The sequence below is a fragment of the Rhinolophus hipposideros genome (assembly GCF_964194185.1).
Source record: "Rhinolophus hipposideros genome assembly, chromosome: 11".
Classification (NCBI taxonomy): Eukaryota; Metazoa; Chordata; class Mammalia; order Chiroptera; family Rhinolophidae; genus Rhinolophus; species Rhinolophus hipposideros.
This window is the reverse complement of record NC_138057.1, coordinates 55,333,219-55,353,744: the sequence shown is the minus strand read 5'-3', so window position 1 is coordinate 55,353,744 and position 20,526 is coordinate 55,333,219. Positions and strand designations below refer to the sequence as shown.

General features: G+C 38.3%; 1 protein-coding gene across 3 annotated transcripts in view; it reads right to left on the bottom strand.

Annotated features, from left to right (window-relative positions):
- The window catches only part of TGFBR1 (transforming growth factor beta receptor 1), a 51,404-nt gene that overhangs the window by 12,433 nt on the left and 18,445 nt on the right, over positions 1 to 20,526 (bottom strand). For 2 of the 3 annotated variants that reach the window (XR_013994496.1, XM_081067125.1), the window contains exons 2-4: positions 12,737 to 12,982; positions 9,602 to 9,832; positions 3,401 to 3,631 (exon numbers count right to left, since the gene is read on the bottom strand). Coding sequence is in view for 2 of the 3 variants with exons in the window: in XM_081067125.1 (XP_080923251.1) it covers positions 3,401 to 3,631; positions 9,602 to 9,832; positions 12,737 to 12,982 (708 nt within the window). In the remaining variant the exon portion in view is untranslated. Of the gene's footprint in view, positions 1 to 3,400; positions 3,632 to 9,601; positions 9,845 to 12,736; positions 12,983 to 20,526 lie in introns of all 3 variants that reach the window. The other variant, XM_081067124.1, reaches the window with a different exon arrangement.

Below are 20,526 nucleotides of genomic sequence, written 5' to 3'. Positions count from 1 at the left end.
TGCAAGACCATTAAGAAGACTTTAAAAATAGAATAACAGATTTTTTAAAAAGCATTTAATACAATACATGTCATATTAGAACTTAAAATGTACCATTTCCTTCTTTATCAGTTGTAAAAAGAAAAAACCCAGGTTGACATAAAACAACTTTATTTTGAAGGTTGTTATTTGAAGGAAAGCCAACTCTGCTTAGAAGAAATTAAAGAAGACGTTTTCAGAAGATTCTGGATGGGATTTCTGGGTACTTTTCAAAAGGATTTACAGATTCATGAAACTACTTCTTTATAAACTTGCTCTTCATAAACTTTATAAACTGATTCTGTTCACACTTGTACCTTTTCTTTTCCTTGATACAGAGGCATCACTAGCTTTATCTGCATGCTTGTTAACCATGACTGAATTCTGAAAGGCTCACGAATACAAGAAATAAATAGGATCACAGGCAGATGGAAGAAAGGCAGAAGGAAGAAGGCTATATAAGAGGCTGTGCACATATAAAGGGCTGTCTGGGTGGAATTAACTAAATAAATCAGGAGGATGAAGATAAAGGAAAAGGGAATTGGGGTAGAGGGGCTAGGTTTTGGGCAAAATCCATTAATCCCTGACAGAGAAGAAAGGGGCGGGTAGGAACTAGCAGGGTCAGCTAGTTCCCATGGCGACCAGCAGATGACAGCACCAGCTTGGCTGCTGCTTAGGCAAATGCCAAGGGGAAGCGCAGGGCACAGCAGCGGGAGCATTTTGTGCCAATGTGCCTCGACTTGGAACATAACTAAAACATGCTGAGCCTGGGGGAGGCTTGGGCCTCAAAACGCAGATTTGAACCACAACAGTACAGTTTGAATCCATGAATGTGGGTAAGTTCTTTAAAGGAGCAATTACTATTTGTAGAATTGGACTGTTCATAGAAATCAGTAAGAAGAGTTTCAAAAAACAAAGATAAGTATTAAGAATACAGTCTAGAATCACAGAACATAACAAAGGTGGTTTAAAGAACTGGAGGAGGAGAAACTAGTGTCAAAGATAGAAGAAAATGAAAACTAAGGACTTGGTCTTACTATAATCACTGCTTTCGTTTTGTTTTTAAATTAATTGATATTGAACTGGTAGTAGCCACTGATAATCACTGCCTACATCAATCACATCCATCACTGCCCCTAAGTCACAAAAAAGAGGTAATCAGAGATTATATGCTTCCTAATGTGATACAATAGAAAATGTACAATATATAGGAAGTATACAATACTTTCGGGAAACCAATGAAACTTAATCAGATTCAGTCTCTAATTCTACCAGTTTTCAAATAATACAAGGAGCAAGTTCAGAGATACTATGGGAATTCAATTAGCAAAATCCAGAATGTGATTAAGTCCTACACAACAAGCAATCCAGTTTCTTCAACGAATAAATTGCAAGAAGCAAACAAACGAACCAAAAAAGGTGAAGGAGCCTATAACTCTCAAAGGACTTAAGATAAATATCAGCCAAATGCAATGTGTAGACTTTGGATCTTAAAGTGAATAATTGTTTAAAAAAATGAAATAAAATAAAATAGGAGGCAATCGCAGAAATTTGAAACTGAATAGATATTTGATGACATTTTAAAAAATGACAATAGTAGTGTGGTTATGTTTCATAAAAAAGATTCTTCATAATCTAAAAACACAAACTGAATAATGTTTGTGGATGAAAGATATGTTACCTGAGATTGGTTTCAAATAATTTAGTTAGGGACAGTGTGGGTGAAATCAGAGATCAAACTTGATTGGCAGTGAGCTAACCATTGTTGAAGGTGGGTCATGGAGGTTCACTATATTATTCTTTGCTTTTCCATATATTAGAGATTTTCTCTAAATAAAAGTTAGAAAAATAAACAATAAACGCTTGTTGTAAATAAATTTGAAAATACAGAGAAGCAAAAAGAAAAATCACAAAATCACCCATAATCACCAACTGAGATTAGACACCGCTGAAGCAATAGATACTGTTGAAGAAACCGTGGAGGGCAGAGAAGGACAAAGACGACAGTGGGTCCGGACAAGCTAAAAAAGATAACTACAGCATTTTTTTTTCAATAGGAGGATGGGAAATACATTTGATCCAGGGTGGGGATGATAGAAGCTACAAAAGCAGGAATTGTGGGCACAAAGGCAGTAACTGAAGCCAAGAAAGTAGATGAAGTACAGTCTGAAGTCACTGCCTGCAGTCACCACACATTTTGACTCTCGACTGACACGGCTTCCTTTTTTCCTCAGCATGTGATCCGACCCTGCATGTGATCTTACGCACCTGCCGGGTGGGCCTCAAGCAAGCATCTGAGCTATAAGCAAGAAAATGTCCCCGTGGTCACCAATGGGAAGGTGGTTTTAGAGAAACCAGGTCTCTATTTAAGTGAGTTTACTTAAAAGGTTAATCTGGGGGCTGGCCCGGTGGCTCGGGCAGTTGGAGCTCCGTGCTCCTAACTCCGAAGGCTGCCGGTTCGATTCCCACATGGGCCAGTGGGCTCTCAACCACAAGGTTGCCGGTTCCACTCCTCTAGTTCCGCAAGGGATGGTGGGCTCTGCCCCCTGCAACTAAAATTGAACACGGCACCTTGAGCTGAGCTGCCGCTGAGCTCCCAGATGGCTGGTTGGAGCGTGTCCTCTCAACCACAAGGTTGCCGGTTCGGCTCCCGCAAGGGATAGTGGGCTGCGCCCCCTGTAACTAACAATAGCAACTGGACCTGGAGCTGAGCTGCACCCTCCACAACTAAGACTGAAAGGACAACAACTTGAAGCTGAATGGCACCTTCCACAACAAAGATTGAAAGGACAACGATTTGACTTGGAAAAAAGTCTTGGAAGTACACACTGTTCCCCAATAAAGTCCTGTACCCCTTCCCAATTAAAAAAAAAAATCTTAAAAAAAAAAAGATTAATCTGTTCAGCGCCCGGCAACTTAAAACACAGAACACATGGAGAAGTTATTTTTACTCTTCCTATAAATAAGGCCACTAGTATATATCAGAATGCCCTAACGGCCAGGAAGAGATGAAAAGGAAACAGATATCTGGGCCCTATCCTACCTCAAAATTTTAAGCAGTTTACAGTTTTTTCTGCATTATGACTGTACTCAATAACTAATTGCCCAGAAGCAAAACAAAGCACATGCCTTCTTTTTTATAGCTCTTTACATTTTATGAAACAATTAGAGATTTAGGAACATGTTGTCAAGAGTCAAGAAAATCTTTCAGAAGTTCCTTGTTCTAAAGGCTTTTCTAATATACTCTATTTGACCTAATGGGTCTAATCTATTTGACAAACATCTATTTTTCTCATCAAATTTCACGATGTTTAGTAGCTGTATCTGTAAAAAGGCTTAGACAGACTCTGTTTCACGCAAAGGAGAAGCCAATGTTACTGACCTTTATTGTCTGCTGCTATAAATCCCAAGATGTTTTCATGACGTAACATTACGGTTTGATAAATCTCTGCCTCACGGAACCACGAACGTTCCTCTCTGGAGGAGAATATTTTAACAGCAACTTCTTCTCCTCTCCACTTTCCTCGCCAAACTTCTCCAAATCGACCTTTCCCAATACTTTCTTGTAACACAATAGTTCTCGCAATTGTTCTCTGAACAAGCAATGGTAAACCTAAAGATAAAAAGAGCACAATCAATCAAGAACAGTATCGGTTTCTAACATCACCATAGGCACATTAAAGAGTGATCCCAAAAGGTATAACTCTTTAAGCTCTACTTTTAAGGAACTTACAATCTCAATGAGGAGATAAAGACCACATTTGCAAAAACAGTAATTCATGATAAAAGGAAAATAATAAATACAATAAAAGAAACCAGAAATTCTTGCCTAGAGGGTCAAGGTAGGCTTTGTAATGTAAGCTGAATCAGACTGTCCTGTACAGAGGGATAGGACCCAAGGAGGAGAGGAGATAAGGGGAAGGTGGAATATGCAAGCAAAGGTAGAAGGAAATGAATGGCACATGTTTCAGGAACCAGTTTACATAAACAGAAAGGGAATGTATGTGGTAAAACAGTGGAAGCAAAGGTTAAGCTGGCACCAGAATATGAAGAGTACCGAATACCAGGCTCAACACGACCAATGACAGCTGTGGGTAAAAGATGCTAAAGATTTCTGAGAGGGGCCATGAACGGGAAGAAATAGTTTAAAAATCTTATTTTAGAAAGATGAATCTGGTAATGGTTTTATGGGTGGAAGGAGAAAAGTATGTGAATATAAGACATATAGCAGTAAATGTTGACGTATTTTTTAATAAATCAGTGAAAATTATCACAGAAACTACTTCAAGACAGGCAATTTATTGCTAGGAACTGGCTACCTAAGCAACACAAGCATTTTAAAGCACAGTGTCAAGTAACTTACCTTAAGAGGACATTGGAGATGGGGGTGGGAGATAAGTGGTAAGGAGATTAGAAAGCACAGTGGGTTGGGTAACCACAAGATGGCCATGGGGATACGAAAGTCAATTGGGAGAACGTAAGCAATAATGTTGTAAAGATTTTTGTAGGGTATCCGATGGACACTTGTCTCATTAGAGAGACCACCTCAGGGATGATGTAGATGCCTGATCACTGCACTGTACACCTGAAGCTGAAGCTGGATAATAATGAATGCCAACTACAATTTTATATATATACACACACACACATATGTATATACATATATATATAGTTAGTTACAAGAAGTGGAGTACAGCATTAGGAATAGAGACAGTGGAAATGTAATGGCTCTGTGCGATGTCAGAGGGGTAGTGGATGGGGGAGGGGGGTTCACACAGTGTGAGCGATATAAATGATAAATGTCTAACTATTACATTGTTTTGTGCACCTGAAACTAGTAAAAAAATGTTATATATAAAAAAAGAGGACACTGACATTTTTTCACCAATTAAACTTTACTCTAACATACATATTTTAAAATATTGCCACACATTTCATTTACAGAAAAGAATTCATTAACTACCTACAACATTTAAGTAACACTATATTTGAGACTAGTCCAATTCACTTAAAATCATATCCCCCATGGACTAAGGAACTGCCATCTTCAATTATACTGACAATGACAATGACAGTGTATATATATATCATGTTCTACACTAGTATGTATATCATCCATTACATATAACTCTGTGTCATTTATAACCTATACTGAGAGTTGCTTGCTAGATTAAACTAACCCAATGACAGTAGATGAAATCACCTGTTCTCTTTGGTTCCCTGCTGTCAAATGCTTATAAATCCAAAAGTTAATCTTTAAAGTGATCAGAAGTTTTTCTCCTTTCATCTTTAAGTTTCTCAAATGGTTCCTTTCCTCCCCTTGTTCCATCTATCCTCCAATCTCCTGAAAAGTAGTTAGTAGTCATATTATAAACAGTTGTTTTTATGCTTATAAGGAGATTACTAGTTAACAGATTTGTGAAAAATCCTTATTTAAATTAAGGAGCTCTTCTGGATTATGAAAAATCAACTCCTAATTATGCTGTTTACTGTAGACACTAATTTACTAAATTTTCTTAAAGGCTTTGACCAGGAAGGGCCACACCATGTACTTAAAGATGTCAAGTGTACTTGAGAGTTAATTTCAGAAGGCAAGGAATAAAGAAGAAAGGGGGCTGCAAATGGGAAGTCTGAAAATGCCCGGCACATTCAGGTTCGTGTAAATGGTATGATCAAGAAAGGCTGATGGGACAGGGGGAGTTTCTGCCTTCCCCATCACCACTGGATTCTAGATGCAGACCTACAATTAAAAACCCATCTAGATTCATCATATTATCTATATTTGGTTACTATAACCCACATAAATACCTGAGCATTTTTAAAAAGCATTTTCTCCTCAAGACAAAAACAAACAGGCCTAATTTAGATGCATCTCTACATTTTCTGCTATACTCTTTTGTACCTTTAGAACTGCCTGAGAGAGAGTTCAACAGGGAAACAACTTCACAACAGTGAATAACAGAAATACAACCTGAACAGCATGCACACATTCATTACAAGAGATCTTAGGCATGAACAAAAAACATAAGGAACACTGGCCTAAGAGACTCACTCTTTCAAAAACTGGCACACATGCGCATGCTCACACACACTTTACGATCTAATGACAGCTTAAATATGGGCACAAACACAGCCTGTGATTCGAGCTACTGCATCAGGGATTAGGTTAGCTTGAAAGGTTAGAGCTGCCGGAACCCAGCTCTCCAATGTCTCTCCCACAGTTCCCAAGTTAAAAGCACAGTCTTTGAGAGAGAGATGAGGCCTTTCCTCAATTATGGTCGTGGTACTGAGTAATAAACATGTGCATTCGTAACATGAAATGATTAGTTTTCACCTTGTCCTCAATGAGTGAAAGAACTAAAAAGGGAATTATGTATAGACAGCTCACTTACTCGCAGGCATGAGTCCCATGCATGACATGGCATTAAGACTTTATAATGAATAGAAGGGAAAGAGATGGTATTTTCTGCTATTTCAGTAGGTGACAGCTTGTCTGGATAAATGTGAAGGCCATTCACACAACTATGACATGTCAGGGAAAGGAGGCCTAAACTAAGATTTTTTTGTACAATGCAGCAAGCAAATTGATAACTGTCATATTTTTCTTCCAAATATCTTTTCAATAAGAGTAACACTCTTCATTTAAACACACATTTACAGTTTACCACATGCTTTCACACAACATCTTGTCTCATTTGAACCTCCCAACAATCCAATGACATGCACAGGGAAAGGTCCATTACATTCATTTTAAAGATGAAATAATTCAGGCATGAGACATCAGCTAACTGCCTAAAACCACAGCCAGCAAACAATGTAGACAAGTTTTTGCAGGGTAAGGCATTAAGAGAGAGGCTTTCAAACAGCCATGATCCCTGATGGATCTAGAAACATAAATAAAATGGAAAAAAACCCACAATTCCATTCTTTACTTCATGTCTATACCTTAAAAAGTACCATGTTTCCCCCAAAATAAGACTTAGCCAGACTATCAGCTTTAATGTGTTTTTTGGAGCAAAAATCAACATTAGACCTGGTCTTATATAAGCAAAATATATATTATAGTAAAATAAGACCAGGTCTTATATTAATTTTTGCTCCAAAAGACGCATTAGAGCTGATTGGCTAGGTCTTATTTTTGGGGAAACACTGTAAACAAATGTATTCTTCTTATTCGGAAATCAACTGCCATCCAGACAGAAACTGCCATCATTTCTTTTGATCCTTAGGTAGGCTTGTTTCCTTGAGGCATGATACATACCACTGTGCCAAGTGGCAGGAGCTGCTTGGATTTCCCTGTGTGTAAGTTTGGCAATAAGAGAACAGGTCCAAGGGATTAATCCCAAATGATCTGTTGCCACCCGGATTTTCTGTGACTCTTTGGTCCTTGCTTATTATAGTTTTTTGGTCCAGGTTAACTTCTAGAATGAGCCAGATAGTCTGTGAAAATTGTTTGGACTAATTCATAATCAATGGGAAACCCCAGGGGCGCCCTGAAACAACCTCTCTCCACTCCTGCCCATAGACTGTCACATCTTCAGTACTAAGGCCACTCCATCTCAATGCAACCTGTTTCCTCCCTCTTCACAATGGTCTCCGGGGTCCCTAAAGAATGCTTTAAGAGACCTGGGCTCCAGTACACGCCTGCATGTGTCCTAGTAATCATGGACAGAACTCGCTTACTGAATATACATGACTAAATTCTACAGAAGACTTCTAGCCATGAAATCAGTTTCTTCATACTTAGATGAACAAACAGATATATGCATCAATCAATTCATTTCCTTAAAATAAACAGGCTATGTCATTATGCGAACTTCTGTACTATTAGATGTGATTTTGTGCTTCAGTCATATTCTTCCACAGTCACAATACCTGCTTTAGTATTCCTTTAGTCACTTGATTAAAAGGTTAGTGAGATTTTCATTATACCGTGTTTCCCCGAAAATAAGACCTAACCAGACAATCAGCTCTAATGCATCTTTTGGAGCAAAAAGTAATATATAAGACCCGGTCTTATTTTACTATAAGACCTGATAATTAATATATTTTCAAATCTTCATTTTATCCATGAATTTAGTCCTTATTTGAAGTTGATTTATGCTTTACAAAAGGCTAGACAGTATATCTCATTTAAAAGTCCTAACAAACCATATTAAGTATTATTACCAACAGTATCTGTTTCATATTTCTGATGAGGAAACAGAAGCCCAAATAGGATACATGGTTTAAACAATGTCAGAGAGCCAATCAATGACAAAACTTGCACTGGAAACTAGATCTCTTGATTTCTAGTTGTCAAATTACAACATTGTAGAGGATAGGAGTCTTCCTCCCTTAGTATCCTTCTAAAGCAAGAAGTAAACAATAAATCCCTTTGGTTTAAACATAAAGCACTGCTATGACAAAATCCACCTTCAGGGGATAATTCTGGCAATTAGCCAATTTCTGATCCCACAAAAATCAACAAACAGAACTGAAACAGCAAACATCACAGGGGCCATGGACACCAAAAGCTACATTAACTAACAAAGTGGATAGACTTTTTTTCTAAAGTGAGAGAATGACTAAGAATTCATTATTTTAATAAAAAAGTAGGCCTGGGCAAAATACAGCAATTTCATATGTTAAAAAAGCAAATAACTTTCATAATTCCAAACACATTTTCTGTCATGTCTGTTTCCACAATCCTGAAGAGAATGGGTAGCTGCAGATCACTTGAATATCTTTGATAAAGCCTCACCTATGAGAATAATTATCCTTAATCTTACTATCTCACAAAGTCATGAGAAGATGAGAATGCTTTGAAATTTATATACCGTATTTCAATAGTGTGCATTTTTTTGCCCAAACTTGTGATGGAAAAATAAGGATGCGCATTATACATAGTAGTACTAATTCTGTATCTATATAAATACTTGTAATTCTTTTATTTATGCTTTTGAGTTAAAAGTGCAACTCTAGAAATCAACAATGATATCCATATGCAAAACAATACCCTGGCATACGATAATCAGTTTTGTTGAATTTAGGACGAACTTGCAACCACGAAGAGCTCTTGGCCTTCTATGATGCGTAAATATCGTAAATTTGTTACCAGTACATAAAATTTCTTGTACCTTGTATCTGTTCTTGTGTTTTGTAATTATTTGTTACATAACATTTCTTGTACGATAATGTGTTAAAAAATAAATGCTAAAATTCTTATAATACAAAAAAGTACCTAAATGTAAACAAATAAAAATTTGAATTAAAAAATTAAAACGAAAAGATTTTTTCCCCTGAAAGTTTGGGCCAAAAAAGTGGGTGTGCATTATACATGGGAGCAGTTTATACATGGCAAAATACAGTAACCAGGAAGCTGTCGTAGTGACTTATTTCAAAAGTAAGAATTTTACCCCATCTAGCCACCAGCAGATACAGATCAAGCTTAACGACCTTCATCAGTCTCAAAGCTGGAATAGCATTCACACTATCTCAAGTTTCAAGAAACTAAGCCAAGGGGCTCAGCCAACTAATAAAATAAATAATATAGTTAATTTTAAAAAGATTTCTTAGGAAAAAGGAAAAACAATTACATTACCTGATCCAGAACCTGATGTTGTCATATCATAAATTAAATCTTTTAACGTAGTACCCTCGGAAATAAAAGGGCGATCTAAGGAAGGATCTTCTTCATTCGGCACTCGATGATGAACGACAGTGCGGTGATGGCAGATGTAGACCATCAACATGAGTAGGATGCAGAGAAAGCACACTGGCCCAGCGATGACAGCCGCCAGTTCAACAGGACCAAGGCCAGGAGATGTCTTTCCTGAAAAAGGGCCTCCAGTGGAATAAACAACAGAAACACTGCAGGTGGCATTCATAACTTCCTAATCCTGCACATTCCCCGCAGTTGGCCACTACCACCCTTAGTCCTGGAGCCTCATTACAGCAGCTCACAGGGCTCGAACCCAGAACAAGCGAATCACTCCGTCTTCTCCCACTGGCTCTCCTTTTACGATCACCAGCTGGGTCAGCATCCACTTTTTCTTCCCGTATTCTTCAGCCATCATCTAAATAACAAGGCCACTGAGCACCAACGTTCTAGAACCTCCCCATTTATCACTCTCAGCTCACTAATAAAAGAAGCAATAATCTGGAACAACTCTCATTAAAGTCTTAAGAAGATTTTTTTCTAAAGTATTATAGTTTTGGCTTGTGTTCTTATTCCAGGCCAGTATACGCTCAGAGCGGAGCCGCGGGTGGTGGTGGTGGCTGGGGGAACGGTATAAATACAGATGAGCAAAAGTAAAAAGAAAAATTATATACAGCCTCACCTCCCCCAAACAACTCACATTTTAGTGTATGTGTGTATGTATGTATGTATGTATATACTACGTATCTCCACCAATTTTGTTCAGGTAAAATATGTCCTTTGTTTTTTTTAAATAGAGTGTATGTGTATATACCTTCTAGTCTACTTTAACAATTTGGATTTTTAATTCAAGAGCATTTATTTTCTTATAATCTCTTTTAAATAATTAATGCTTTATACTGTTTCAGAAACACATTAATTAAAATTATTTTGGCATTCATCCTGAGCCTTGCTGGTTCACTGCTCACCATCATTTTTTCCATATCACACCTTCCCCAGTCTTGAGACCTTTATTTGGATTGATTTCTTATACAGCATCTTAATTCTAGTAATTTCTTTCAGGAAGAGTACATGTGTCCTTATACACTGAATACTTAATTATCTAAAATGTCTTTATATATGAAAGGCATTGCCTTTATATATGAAAATTCTTGCCTTATCTAAGGGATTTTAGATGTTCCTTTGCCTTTGGTATTTAAAAAAAAAGCAAAAAAATCTAAACTTTTCCCCCCTTTTACAGTGAACTAGTGTTCACTATAATGCATATACAATTGTTTTTCTTTATTCTTGAAATTGATATCTTTTTCATCATATGTACTTGCACAAGTATTTTTTCATTGATTTTGCACGGTATTCTCTCTTCTGTCTCCTCTTATGTCTTTTTCTGGAAGTTTTATACTAAGTATATTGGATCACCTAGATCTGTCCTCTGTATCTCTTAATTTGCTCACCAACTGTCTTTTTCTCTGAAGTGTAACAAGCTTGTCTTGCCTTAAGCTTGTCTCACACTTGATTACAAAATTACAGTATCCAGTCTGCTGTTCACTTTCAGTATTCCATTTTAAAAAATATAATTCATCAATTCAGCTTTTCATCTGAATGTGATCTCGAACAACTGTGAAATGTTCTCATTTCATAGTGAACAACTGAAAATAGACCTTGGAACGTCTGAAAGTTTTTCCCTATCATGTGCTAAATCTGTTTCAAAGGATGCATCTACTTTGATTTACCCAGTTCAGTTTACTTCTTTTGAACCACTAAGTCTTTTCATTTGGTCTTTTTTTTTTTTTCACTATTTGCGTATCAGGACCTGGGAATACGGGATTTACATCTGTTTAGCCTTAAAAATGAAATGAGTCCTTCACAAGGTATGGTGAGTTTCCACTCAGATACTTCAAGCCCAAACAATGGAAATGGGAAATTCTGGAATTATCATTTTGTCCCTGTTAGAATTTCACATGACTGAATAAAAATCAGAAAAATTCAGAGTGCCAGAGCCTGGCACAGGAGCTTCCGTATGTGTGCGCCCAGTCCTGCTTCACTGCCACCACCTGCATTCGGCAGAGGCCTGCCTCCTCCTGTCACTGGGAGGAACGGCCCTCTCGCCGAGCTGCAGCCGTGCTTCCTACTGTGATGAGCACGGTGCTGGGACCAACTCTGCGTGGAAAGTGAGCACTGGGGTCTGCCCCACTACTGAAACCACGTGCTTCCGAAAGGAGAACTGAGTTTGCGCCTGTAGCCTAATCCCAGCTCCTCAGCGTAAGGTATTGGGTTTTGCAAGAGGTCCTTTCCCTTCTTTTCTGATGGTTAGTCGATTCTTCCCTCATCTGCACAAAAACCGCAGAAGATCCTACAAGTTTAGGCACGGGGGTGGCTTTCTTCCATTAATTCTTTGAGCATCAATACAGGCTCCCCCGTTTCTGTGTTCCTTTGATTATTATAGGAGAAATTTGGAACTTGAGGAAAGTGATAGAGAAGTTAAATACACGTGCTCAGACTGACATCTTAAACCAGAACCTTGAAATTAATCTAATCCTAAGAGTTTATCCTTGAAATTCCTGCCTCTGTCGGGGCACTTTAAAACGTGAACTATGGTGAAGGATTAAAAACCTAGAAACCATATATAATAATTTAAACATAAAGATCACAAGGCATGGGGAAATCACAAAAGAAAGGCACCTGGACTGTTCAGTGGTGCTCTCGAGTGCCACCCATTGCTGACTGCTTTAAGACTGCACTTTGTACAAGGGAGATGACATTTACTCCAAGGACAAAGTACTGACACTTGAGGACACACTGCTGCAGTGGGCTTTGTCAGAATTCACTTTCAAGAGGCTACCCTTTCAGCACAACAGACCTCAGAGAACGTCTATCATGGAATCACAGTCTCAAACAACACACACCCAGCAGTCAGGATCTTGGCTACTCTTACGATTCTACAACCACGGACAAGTTCCTTCTTGCTCTAAAGTGAACAAGCTGCGGTAGATAATTTCTAAGATCCCTTCCACTTCTAAAATCATAGTCTAAGAGCTTTTCTATATTATCAAGAAAAAAATGTCTTATATAACAACTTACCAACCGTTGGGAGTTCTATTTTATTGCAGTGGTCCTGATTGCAGCAGTATGTTGTAGTAACGGACCCAGTTTTTGAAGATGGTGCACATACAAATGGCCGGTCTCGAGGAATTAGGTCGATTTCAGCTATACACATGCTATTATGTATAATTTTGTCTGTGGTCTCCGTGACAGAGACAAAGCACAGCCCATCTGTGACACAAGTAAAATTGTCTTTTGTGCAAAGGTGGCAGAAACACTGTAATGCTGGTAAAAGAGAATAAGACTTTATTAGAAAAAAATTCTCAAAGTTAACAATTTGATATTAACAATTTGACACTATAAGAATACATTCCTGATCTTATTATAATACCTTCTGTTCAAAAAACAACACTCTTTGTTCCTTTAGAAGTTACAGATCCTGTTGAGAAGCACACGTAGGAGCCAAATATGAAATTTGAACACAGGTTTTTTTCCTACAACTTTTATGTTTCCAAGTATAGAAAAATTGTTCCGTGTAATTTCATCCAGGTAAGGCAAGCATTTGCCCTCCCATTTGAAACAAAGTACACTTAAATTTGTAATGGTTATACTCATTCTTCTTAGCCCCAAACTATGCATTCAATATTCTCCCAGTGGGGAGCAATGTGTGAAAATACTACTACCTTCCACTGTAGGTTGGAAATGTCATTTGGGCGGATTTATGGTAATAGAATAACGGAAATAGATTTGTATTGAGCCACTTTTCTCTTGTACAAACCCTGAGAAAGACATTTGTCTTCCAGCTAGGATTAGGGTACTTTTTCAGGAAGCGAAGGAAACTGTAGCAGTAACAATACATATATGCTCCATCGACACAGACAAACTGGCTACAGAAATGACTGGAGAAACACCAGCTCCCATGCCCACTTGTATCTACTTGATCTTTATGGGTCAACTCACAGAATGATTCCTTTAGGGAAGTCATCTCCTAATTATCACCAACATCTTACCACACAAACACAAACATACCTTCCAGCAGGCCCTCCAAGGAGGTTCACTGCTCCCCAGAGCACACACTGCTTACCAGAATTGCTACTTTTGTTTTTCTCTCCCCTATGAAACTCTTAAGCTCTTTGAGGGCAGAGGCCCACATTAATCATTTCCGTAAATCCACATTTAGCACTAAGTCTGGTATATAGTGGCATTCAAAAAATATTTGATGATTGAATTATACTATCTATGATCTCATGAAACTGCAAAGCACATTTATTTCCTTAAGTCCGATCAAACTTTCCAATTACTCACTGGCAATGTTTTCTAAGCATTAGCTTTTTAAAAATCAGTTACTCTATCAAAAGCTTAGAATAAAAAGATTAATAACACATGGTCATAGCCCTTGAAGAGCTCCAAAGACTAAAGAAGGAGAACATCAGAATACAATGTGGTAATCGCTATACATAAAAAATACTGCCAGGACTACCCCTAAGATCTTCCCTTAGAGTACATGAAGGAACAGTGACACATTTAGTCTAACAATTACAACTTTCACTTTTGGGTTCCAGCTTACCACTCACATTCCCAGTGCTATCTGGGGCCACACACGTCTCATCCTTATGATAATCATGACTTTCATAACCTTGGTCTTTACACAAACTATCTCTGCCTAGTTTAAACCCACCCTCTCATCCTTTAAGACACTATTCAAACAAGATCTTTTCCATGATGTGCTTGCTCTAAACCTCTGCCCTACCCGTAAGATAACTGAGCAGCTCCTTTCAATTATGTTCCCATAGTCCTCTTAGCGTAACTTTAGGATGGCACAAATCAATCTATTTATAGTTTGCTGTTAAAGTGTCTCTCATTACATTAAGAAGGGCCAAGTTTCTTTCTTTCTTTATGTTTTGCTTTCCCATCTTTGAATCCTGGACTCCTAGATAATGATCAGAAAAATATTTGCTAAAGCAGTGTTTCCCAGACAGAGGTCACAAATATGTCAGGAGAAGAAGGGGAGTCTAAAAATTGAGTACAAACATTTTAAAAAAATATTTCCATTTAAAAGATAATCTAAAATAAATGATGAACATTCTGGATCATGAGTAACCAGCATGTAAACAAGTACTATCAGTACGCTTTCACTGTGGCTTCACTGTGTTAAGATCTCCTTCAGGCCAAATAGCCTCAGAGCCCACGATACAAGCAAAGGTCGCATAGCGATTGTAACTGAAAGGGTGAAAAAATACAGGGAACTTGAATCATCAGAGCATCTGGAGGTATAGGCATGTTATATGCAAAAGCCAACAGCTAACAGACAATACCACACATATGCTACGAGTCTTATATGGGTCCTATCTTTGTAGTGTAATTTGCGAAAGTTTATTAGCAGTAAATGTGGTTGTAAGTATGCAGTGACATTTTTTCCTTTCCCATTCCCGCATTAATTGGTTTAGAGAACCATTTAATAAAGACTTCAGTAATGTCATAATATTAACCTCATCTTCAAGTGAACATGACAGCAGGCATCTCATTACACTAGTATTTGCAGAACGCTTGCTTGCTGGCAAGTGTTTTGCTTAGGTATCAGCTCTGATGATCTTAAACTTACACACAAAGCCTTGAAATCACTGATACCACCTTGTACAACATAACTTACGAGAATGGGCACTGGCAGCTTTTAGTGTCACTGAAGTTAAAATACAGAAACAGACTTAAAATGGAATCAGACCTAAGGCTATTTTTTTCTACTGTGAAACCTAAACATCATCTGTCATACTGAATAATTGTATTAATTTGAATTTTGTTGGTTTTGTAGTTGTCTTTGTATTTAATTTGCACACTTGGTTTATGGTTATAAATGAGTCAAAAACATCAAGATTTTACATCTAGTTTCATGTATATACAATTTAAGTAACATTCTGATAAATACATTCTGTACTTTTCCTTTCAAGGGGTCATTATATTATGGCATGATGATAGGTTCCCTGGGTATACTCTCCTAAGGAGGGATTCTGAACCAGGAATCCATGGACTGGCTAGAGGGACATGAATCTCATAAAACTGTAGGCCGAATGAATGTGGTGTGTATTTGCATTTTCACGAAGAAGGTTTATAATAGCTTCTTTGAGAAAGTACCAAAGGGCTTCTTTTAACAACTCTTTCAATAAGAACAGGGTACTCGACAAATACAAACATATATAATGCAAAGCTTAACCGGTTAAGGGTTTATTTCTTGGGGGAATTTTAAAATTCTATATGACCACCCTAAATCAGAGTCTTGATTGCATACAAGATTGATGTTAAATGTATATGGTATAGAAATATTATGTAGGGAAAAAATAGAACAGGAATTTTAAAATTCTCAATGAATTCATGAGCTTTCCTTCCCATTAAAAAATTCATAATTATTTTACTAATAGATCTGACTACTAGCTAACTCCCTTTTATTAAAGTGTTTTGTTTTGTTTTTTAAATGCACGTACAGGGCAAAACTTCTACCTAAAAGAGGTATACAATGATGTCTTCTTCTTACTCCAGAGCCCAAGTATCATTCCCTATTCTGTTGCATTTTAATACCAGCCCATTAATCTGACTGCCATCTAATTCTGCAATTTTCCATTGAGCATCTCTATATAACAGGCACTATACGGGCTGTGGAGTGTAGAACCGAGTAAGACAAGGTATCTGGACTTAAGCAGCTCACTCGGGTGGATAGGTAAGGCAGGATAAGGCAGGATGGGTAAGGATAAGTAGGATCCAGGGTCCTGAGGACAATGATCCACCAAAGCAGAAGATACAAAAAAAGCTTCACAAGACATTCAAGTCAGAAGTTGAAAAATATGTACATTTGCCAGATAGAGAAGATGAGAAAACTATCCTGACGGGTTTTTGCTCAGTGGCAGGATTTCATCCTTGGTGGCTAGCCTTCCAAGTGTTAACAAGACCAGCAAGTTGAAAGAACGACTTGACTGCTAACCACAATGGTTTCATTTCATCAGCAAAATGCACATGCTACCTTCCTGATCTATTCCATCACCTCATTGAGATGGCCAAGTGAGATACTGTCTATTAACACATTTTTAAACCACTAATATAAATTATGTGAACATACGACATTATTACATCTAATAAACAGCATTGTTTCAAACATGGTTTTTACTTACAGGCCACCAAATAAACACCTCTTCTCAAAAGTAGTGCCTGCAATTCCACTGTAGAATCCTAGACCAACTGAACCACATGAAACCTTGAAGATCTAGTTCTAATTCAGTTCCACCCTTTTATGAATGAAGAAACCAAAATTTAAGAGTACCAAAATGATTAACAATAATATTCTACCCCGGATACAGGTGGATGTGAATCCCCACTATCTGATCATCAAAACACAAATAAAACACATGTGGCTGCTTTCTGTACGGGGTCCACATGCTGGCTCAAGCCTTTCTAGTCTTCATGGGGGTGCAGTGGCACAGGCCTGGGTCCCTCGAGTCTGACTCTTCCGCTCCATAGCAGAGATAAGAACCAAACTCCCTGTTTGGTGCCTTTCTCCTTCCTTGGCCATTTTTTGTTTCTGTGCCCCAATCTATCAGAAGCCACAGCTCCAATTCTAAGATGCACATTTTCCCACACGTTAACATTTTTTAAAATCTGCATACACGTCAAAAATCGAGGTCAAAAGAAAACTCCAGCTTCAGGACAGAAAAGGAATAAATCACACAATTTTCAAAGTTTGAAGATGCTGGTGTGATGTGAAGACTGTCAGAAACCAAACATCTAGCTGCCCGAGGAAGTGAGAAGAGTAAAGAGAAACAGCAGGACCCGGAGGCTGTCATCTTCAGTGTCCCACGTTGAGATTCTGGCTCTTGGTCCCAAATATAAAGGAAATCTCCATCGTTGCCTATTTCAGGGTGGCTGGAGATCACACATCAAAACACTTACTACGACCTAATGCCAGGGCTACCAAGAATTGATGCACAAGCCCATATACCTGGCTAGAGAAATGGAGAGGTAGTGAGCCTGTGAACAGCACATGGAACAGACATTTCTATGAGCCTCGTTCATTAGATAAAAATTAGCACCAGAAACCTTGTCTTCCCAGGGCAGAGGGATAGTGTCTGTATAACTCATCATTCTGTTTCTGCACACATTTCAATACTCTTTCCTTTTCAACTCGTCTTAGCTAGTCTTCTATCACCATCTCCCCCATCAAGAACTTGACTGAAACATCTCATTTAAATTCACTAGTGATGCCCTTCTGTTGAATGGAATGTTCTTTTCTAAATTTTTTTAGAATGAGACACAATGACATACCTTTCCTTATTAGTTTACATTATACTACACTTCCCTAACTTACAGCACTCAGTTCCTTTGCTACATCTCAAATCTGTATCTCAACTTCCCAGCTCTGCATTTGTGCTAACTTGTATTTTAACTGCCTTCCATGAAACATTCTGCTTGACTTGCCTTTTAGTGCAAAGTCAACATTTTCAAAACCAAATACAGTTATTCCTTTAATAGTGATATCTGTACAAGAAAGAAAGAAAGAAAGAAAAAGGAAGGAAGGAAGGAAGGAAGGAAGGAAGGAAGGAAGGAGGGAGGGAGGGAGGGAGGGAGGGAGGGAGGGAGGGAGGGAGGGAGGGAGGGAGGGAGGAAGGAAGGAAGGAAGGAAGGAAGGAAGGAAGGAAGGAAGGAAGGAGAGAGAGAGAGAGAGAGAGAGAGGAAGGAAGGAAGGAAGGAAGGAAGGAAGGAAGGAAGGAAGGAAGGAAGGAAGAAAGAAGCCCCTGATAGGGCTCCTAGGTTCGCTCTTGCTGAGGCAGCTCAGCAGTTAAAAAGAGGGCACTGAAGATTTCTGTCAGCAGAGACTACATTCTGGTCTTTTCACCACTGACTTTGCTGGTGATGTCCCTTCTTTCCCTTACTGGTCCACTATAGCACAATTACACTTGACTACACAGAGAGAGTAATTCCAAATATTACAATACGCACCAACCTGCAGGTAAAGGGCCTAGCGGCATAACGCCCTCTGTTCAGTCTGCTTAGCTACAGTTAAAAGCAGCTCACAACCCTGTTGGCATTGGTGAAGGCCAAAGTTACAAGTTGTAACAAATCCTTTCAGGTTCTAAATTAATCCCTATTTATCAGCCAGTGTATTCCTGCACTCCAGTTCTGAATAGTCTGCCTTCCCCTCTTCTCTCCAATCCCAACACCAAGGCCCATCTCAAAGAGGCCCCTCCTTTCTTCTCACTCTTCTACCTCTGGAAAAAGCACACCATGTAGGTTTTCTTCTTTAAATACAGAAGGTGCCAAGCAAATATATACACATTTTAAGAAAGAAAAAAACTATATTAACATTGCAATACTCAATATATACCGATAACAAAAGATGAGTACAAGTCACGCGTATACATTTTTGCCACCCCCAGTATGTATGTATGTATGTATATATGTATATGTACACACACACACACACACACATTATATACACTGGAGATGCCAAAAAAATGTATACAAATGACTAGCATCATCCTTTGTTATCGGTATATATTGAGTATTACAATTTTTATGGTTTTTTTCCTTTCTTAAAATGTGTATACATTTTGGAGCATCCTGTGTGAGTGTGTGTGTGAGTGTGAGTGTGTGTGTGTATACATGCTGCATGTATTTGTAAACAAGGCCAACAACCTGACCACCAACTCCCTCCAGCCGACTGCCCTGGGTTTGCTCCTCAAAGGACTCCAACTCCACCCCATGGGGTTACCCTGCAGCAGCGATGACAAAGGGAGCTTGTCAAAACACCATGCACCAAACAACGTAAAAATAAATTCTCCTCTAGTCTAGATAACATTTCACTTTCAAATTTAGAGCTTCAAACACCTTTAAAGCCCTTTAAAAAGCATAATTTATAACTATACACACACCTCCACCTTGGAAGAATGGGGGCTCTCCTAAATTCTCAATCACTGTTTTTCCACAATACCTCCATTTCCTAGCCTCTTAAACTCTATGGAATTAGCTGACACAACGTTATCAGGGCAAAGCACACTAAGAATAGGTGCCTAAATGGCAAGATGAGATTTAATGGGGGCAATTAATACAAAGGCCTTCATTTAGGTTCAAAATCAAACTGCACAAGTTCAAGATAAAGATTTGCTCAGCAGATTTGGGGAATCTGTTTAACAACAGATTTAACAAGAGTCAACAGCATTTACTGTTAACTGTAGCCATGGTGATGGGGGAGACAGAGGGAGAACTGGGCACAAAATCCCACAAATGTCCAACATAATAAGTAATCAGTACGTGTTACTTGAATATCAATCTGCCATGTAAATATGAGTCAGAGATTCAAAGAATTAATTCAACAAAGTTTGATCTGAAAGGTAACTTAGCTGTGGAGACAATCACCTCATTTTATAGCTTTTGCAACTGTCAATTTATCTCACCCATATACTAAATCAAATCATGAGGTCAGGATGTGGTAAGTTTTGTTACATAAAAAACCGTTTCCTAACTACAGCTCCTCCCTGCAATAAAACTGGATGTCTCACAGAGTTCTGACTTCTCTGTCACTGGAGATATTTAAGCAGAGGCTTAATGACCAAGCCAGACAGAGTTCATGAAGTAGGGATCTCCTGAACTAAATGAAAGGTTGGTCTCTAAAACTACAATCTTTTAAATAGTAACATTCTATTATTTTACAAGTTACATCAAATACCATGTTTTCAGTTTTTGACAAATTCAACTTAACATCTTCAAGGTACAACAATTATAGCAAAGCACCTCGTGTTTTCATTGTTTATCTATTTCCTCTATTAAACTGCGAAGTTCTTCACTCAGGG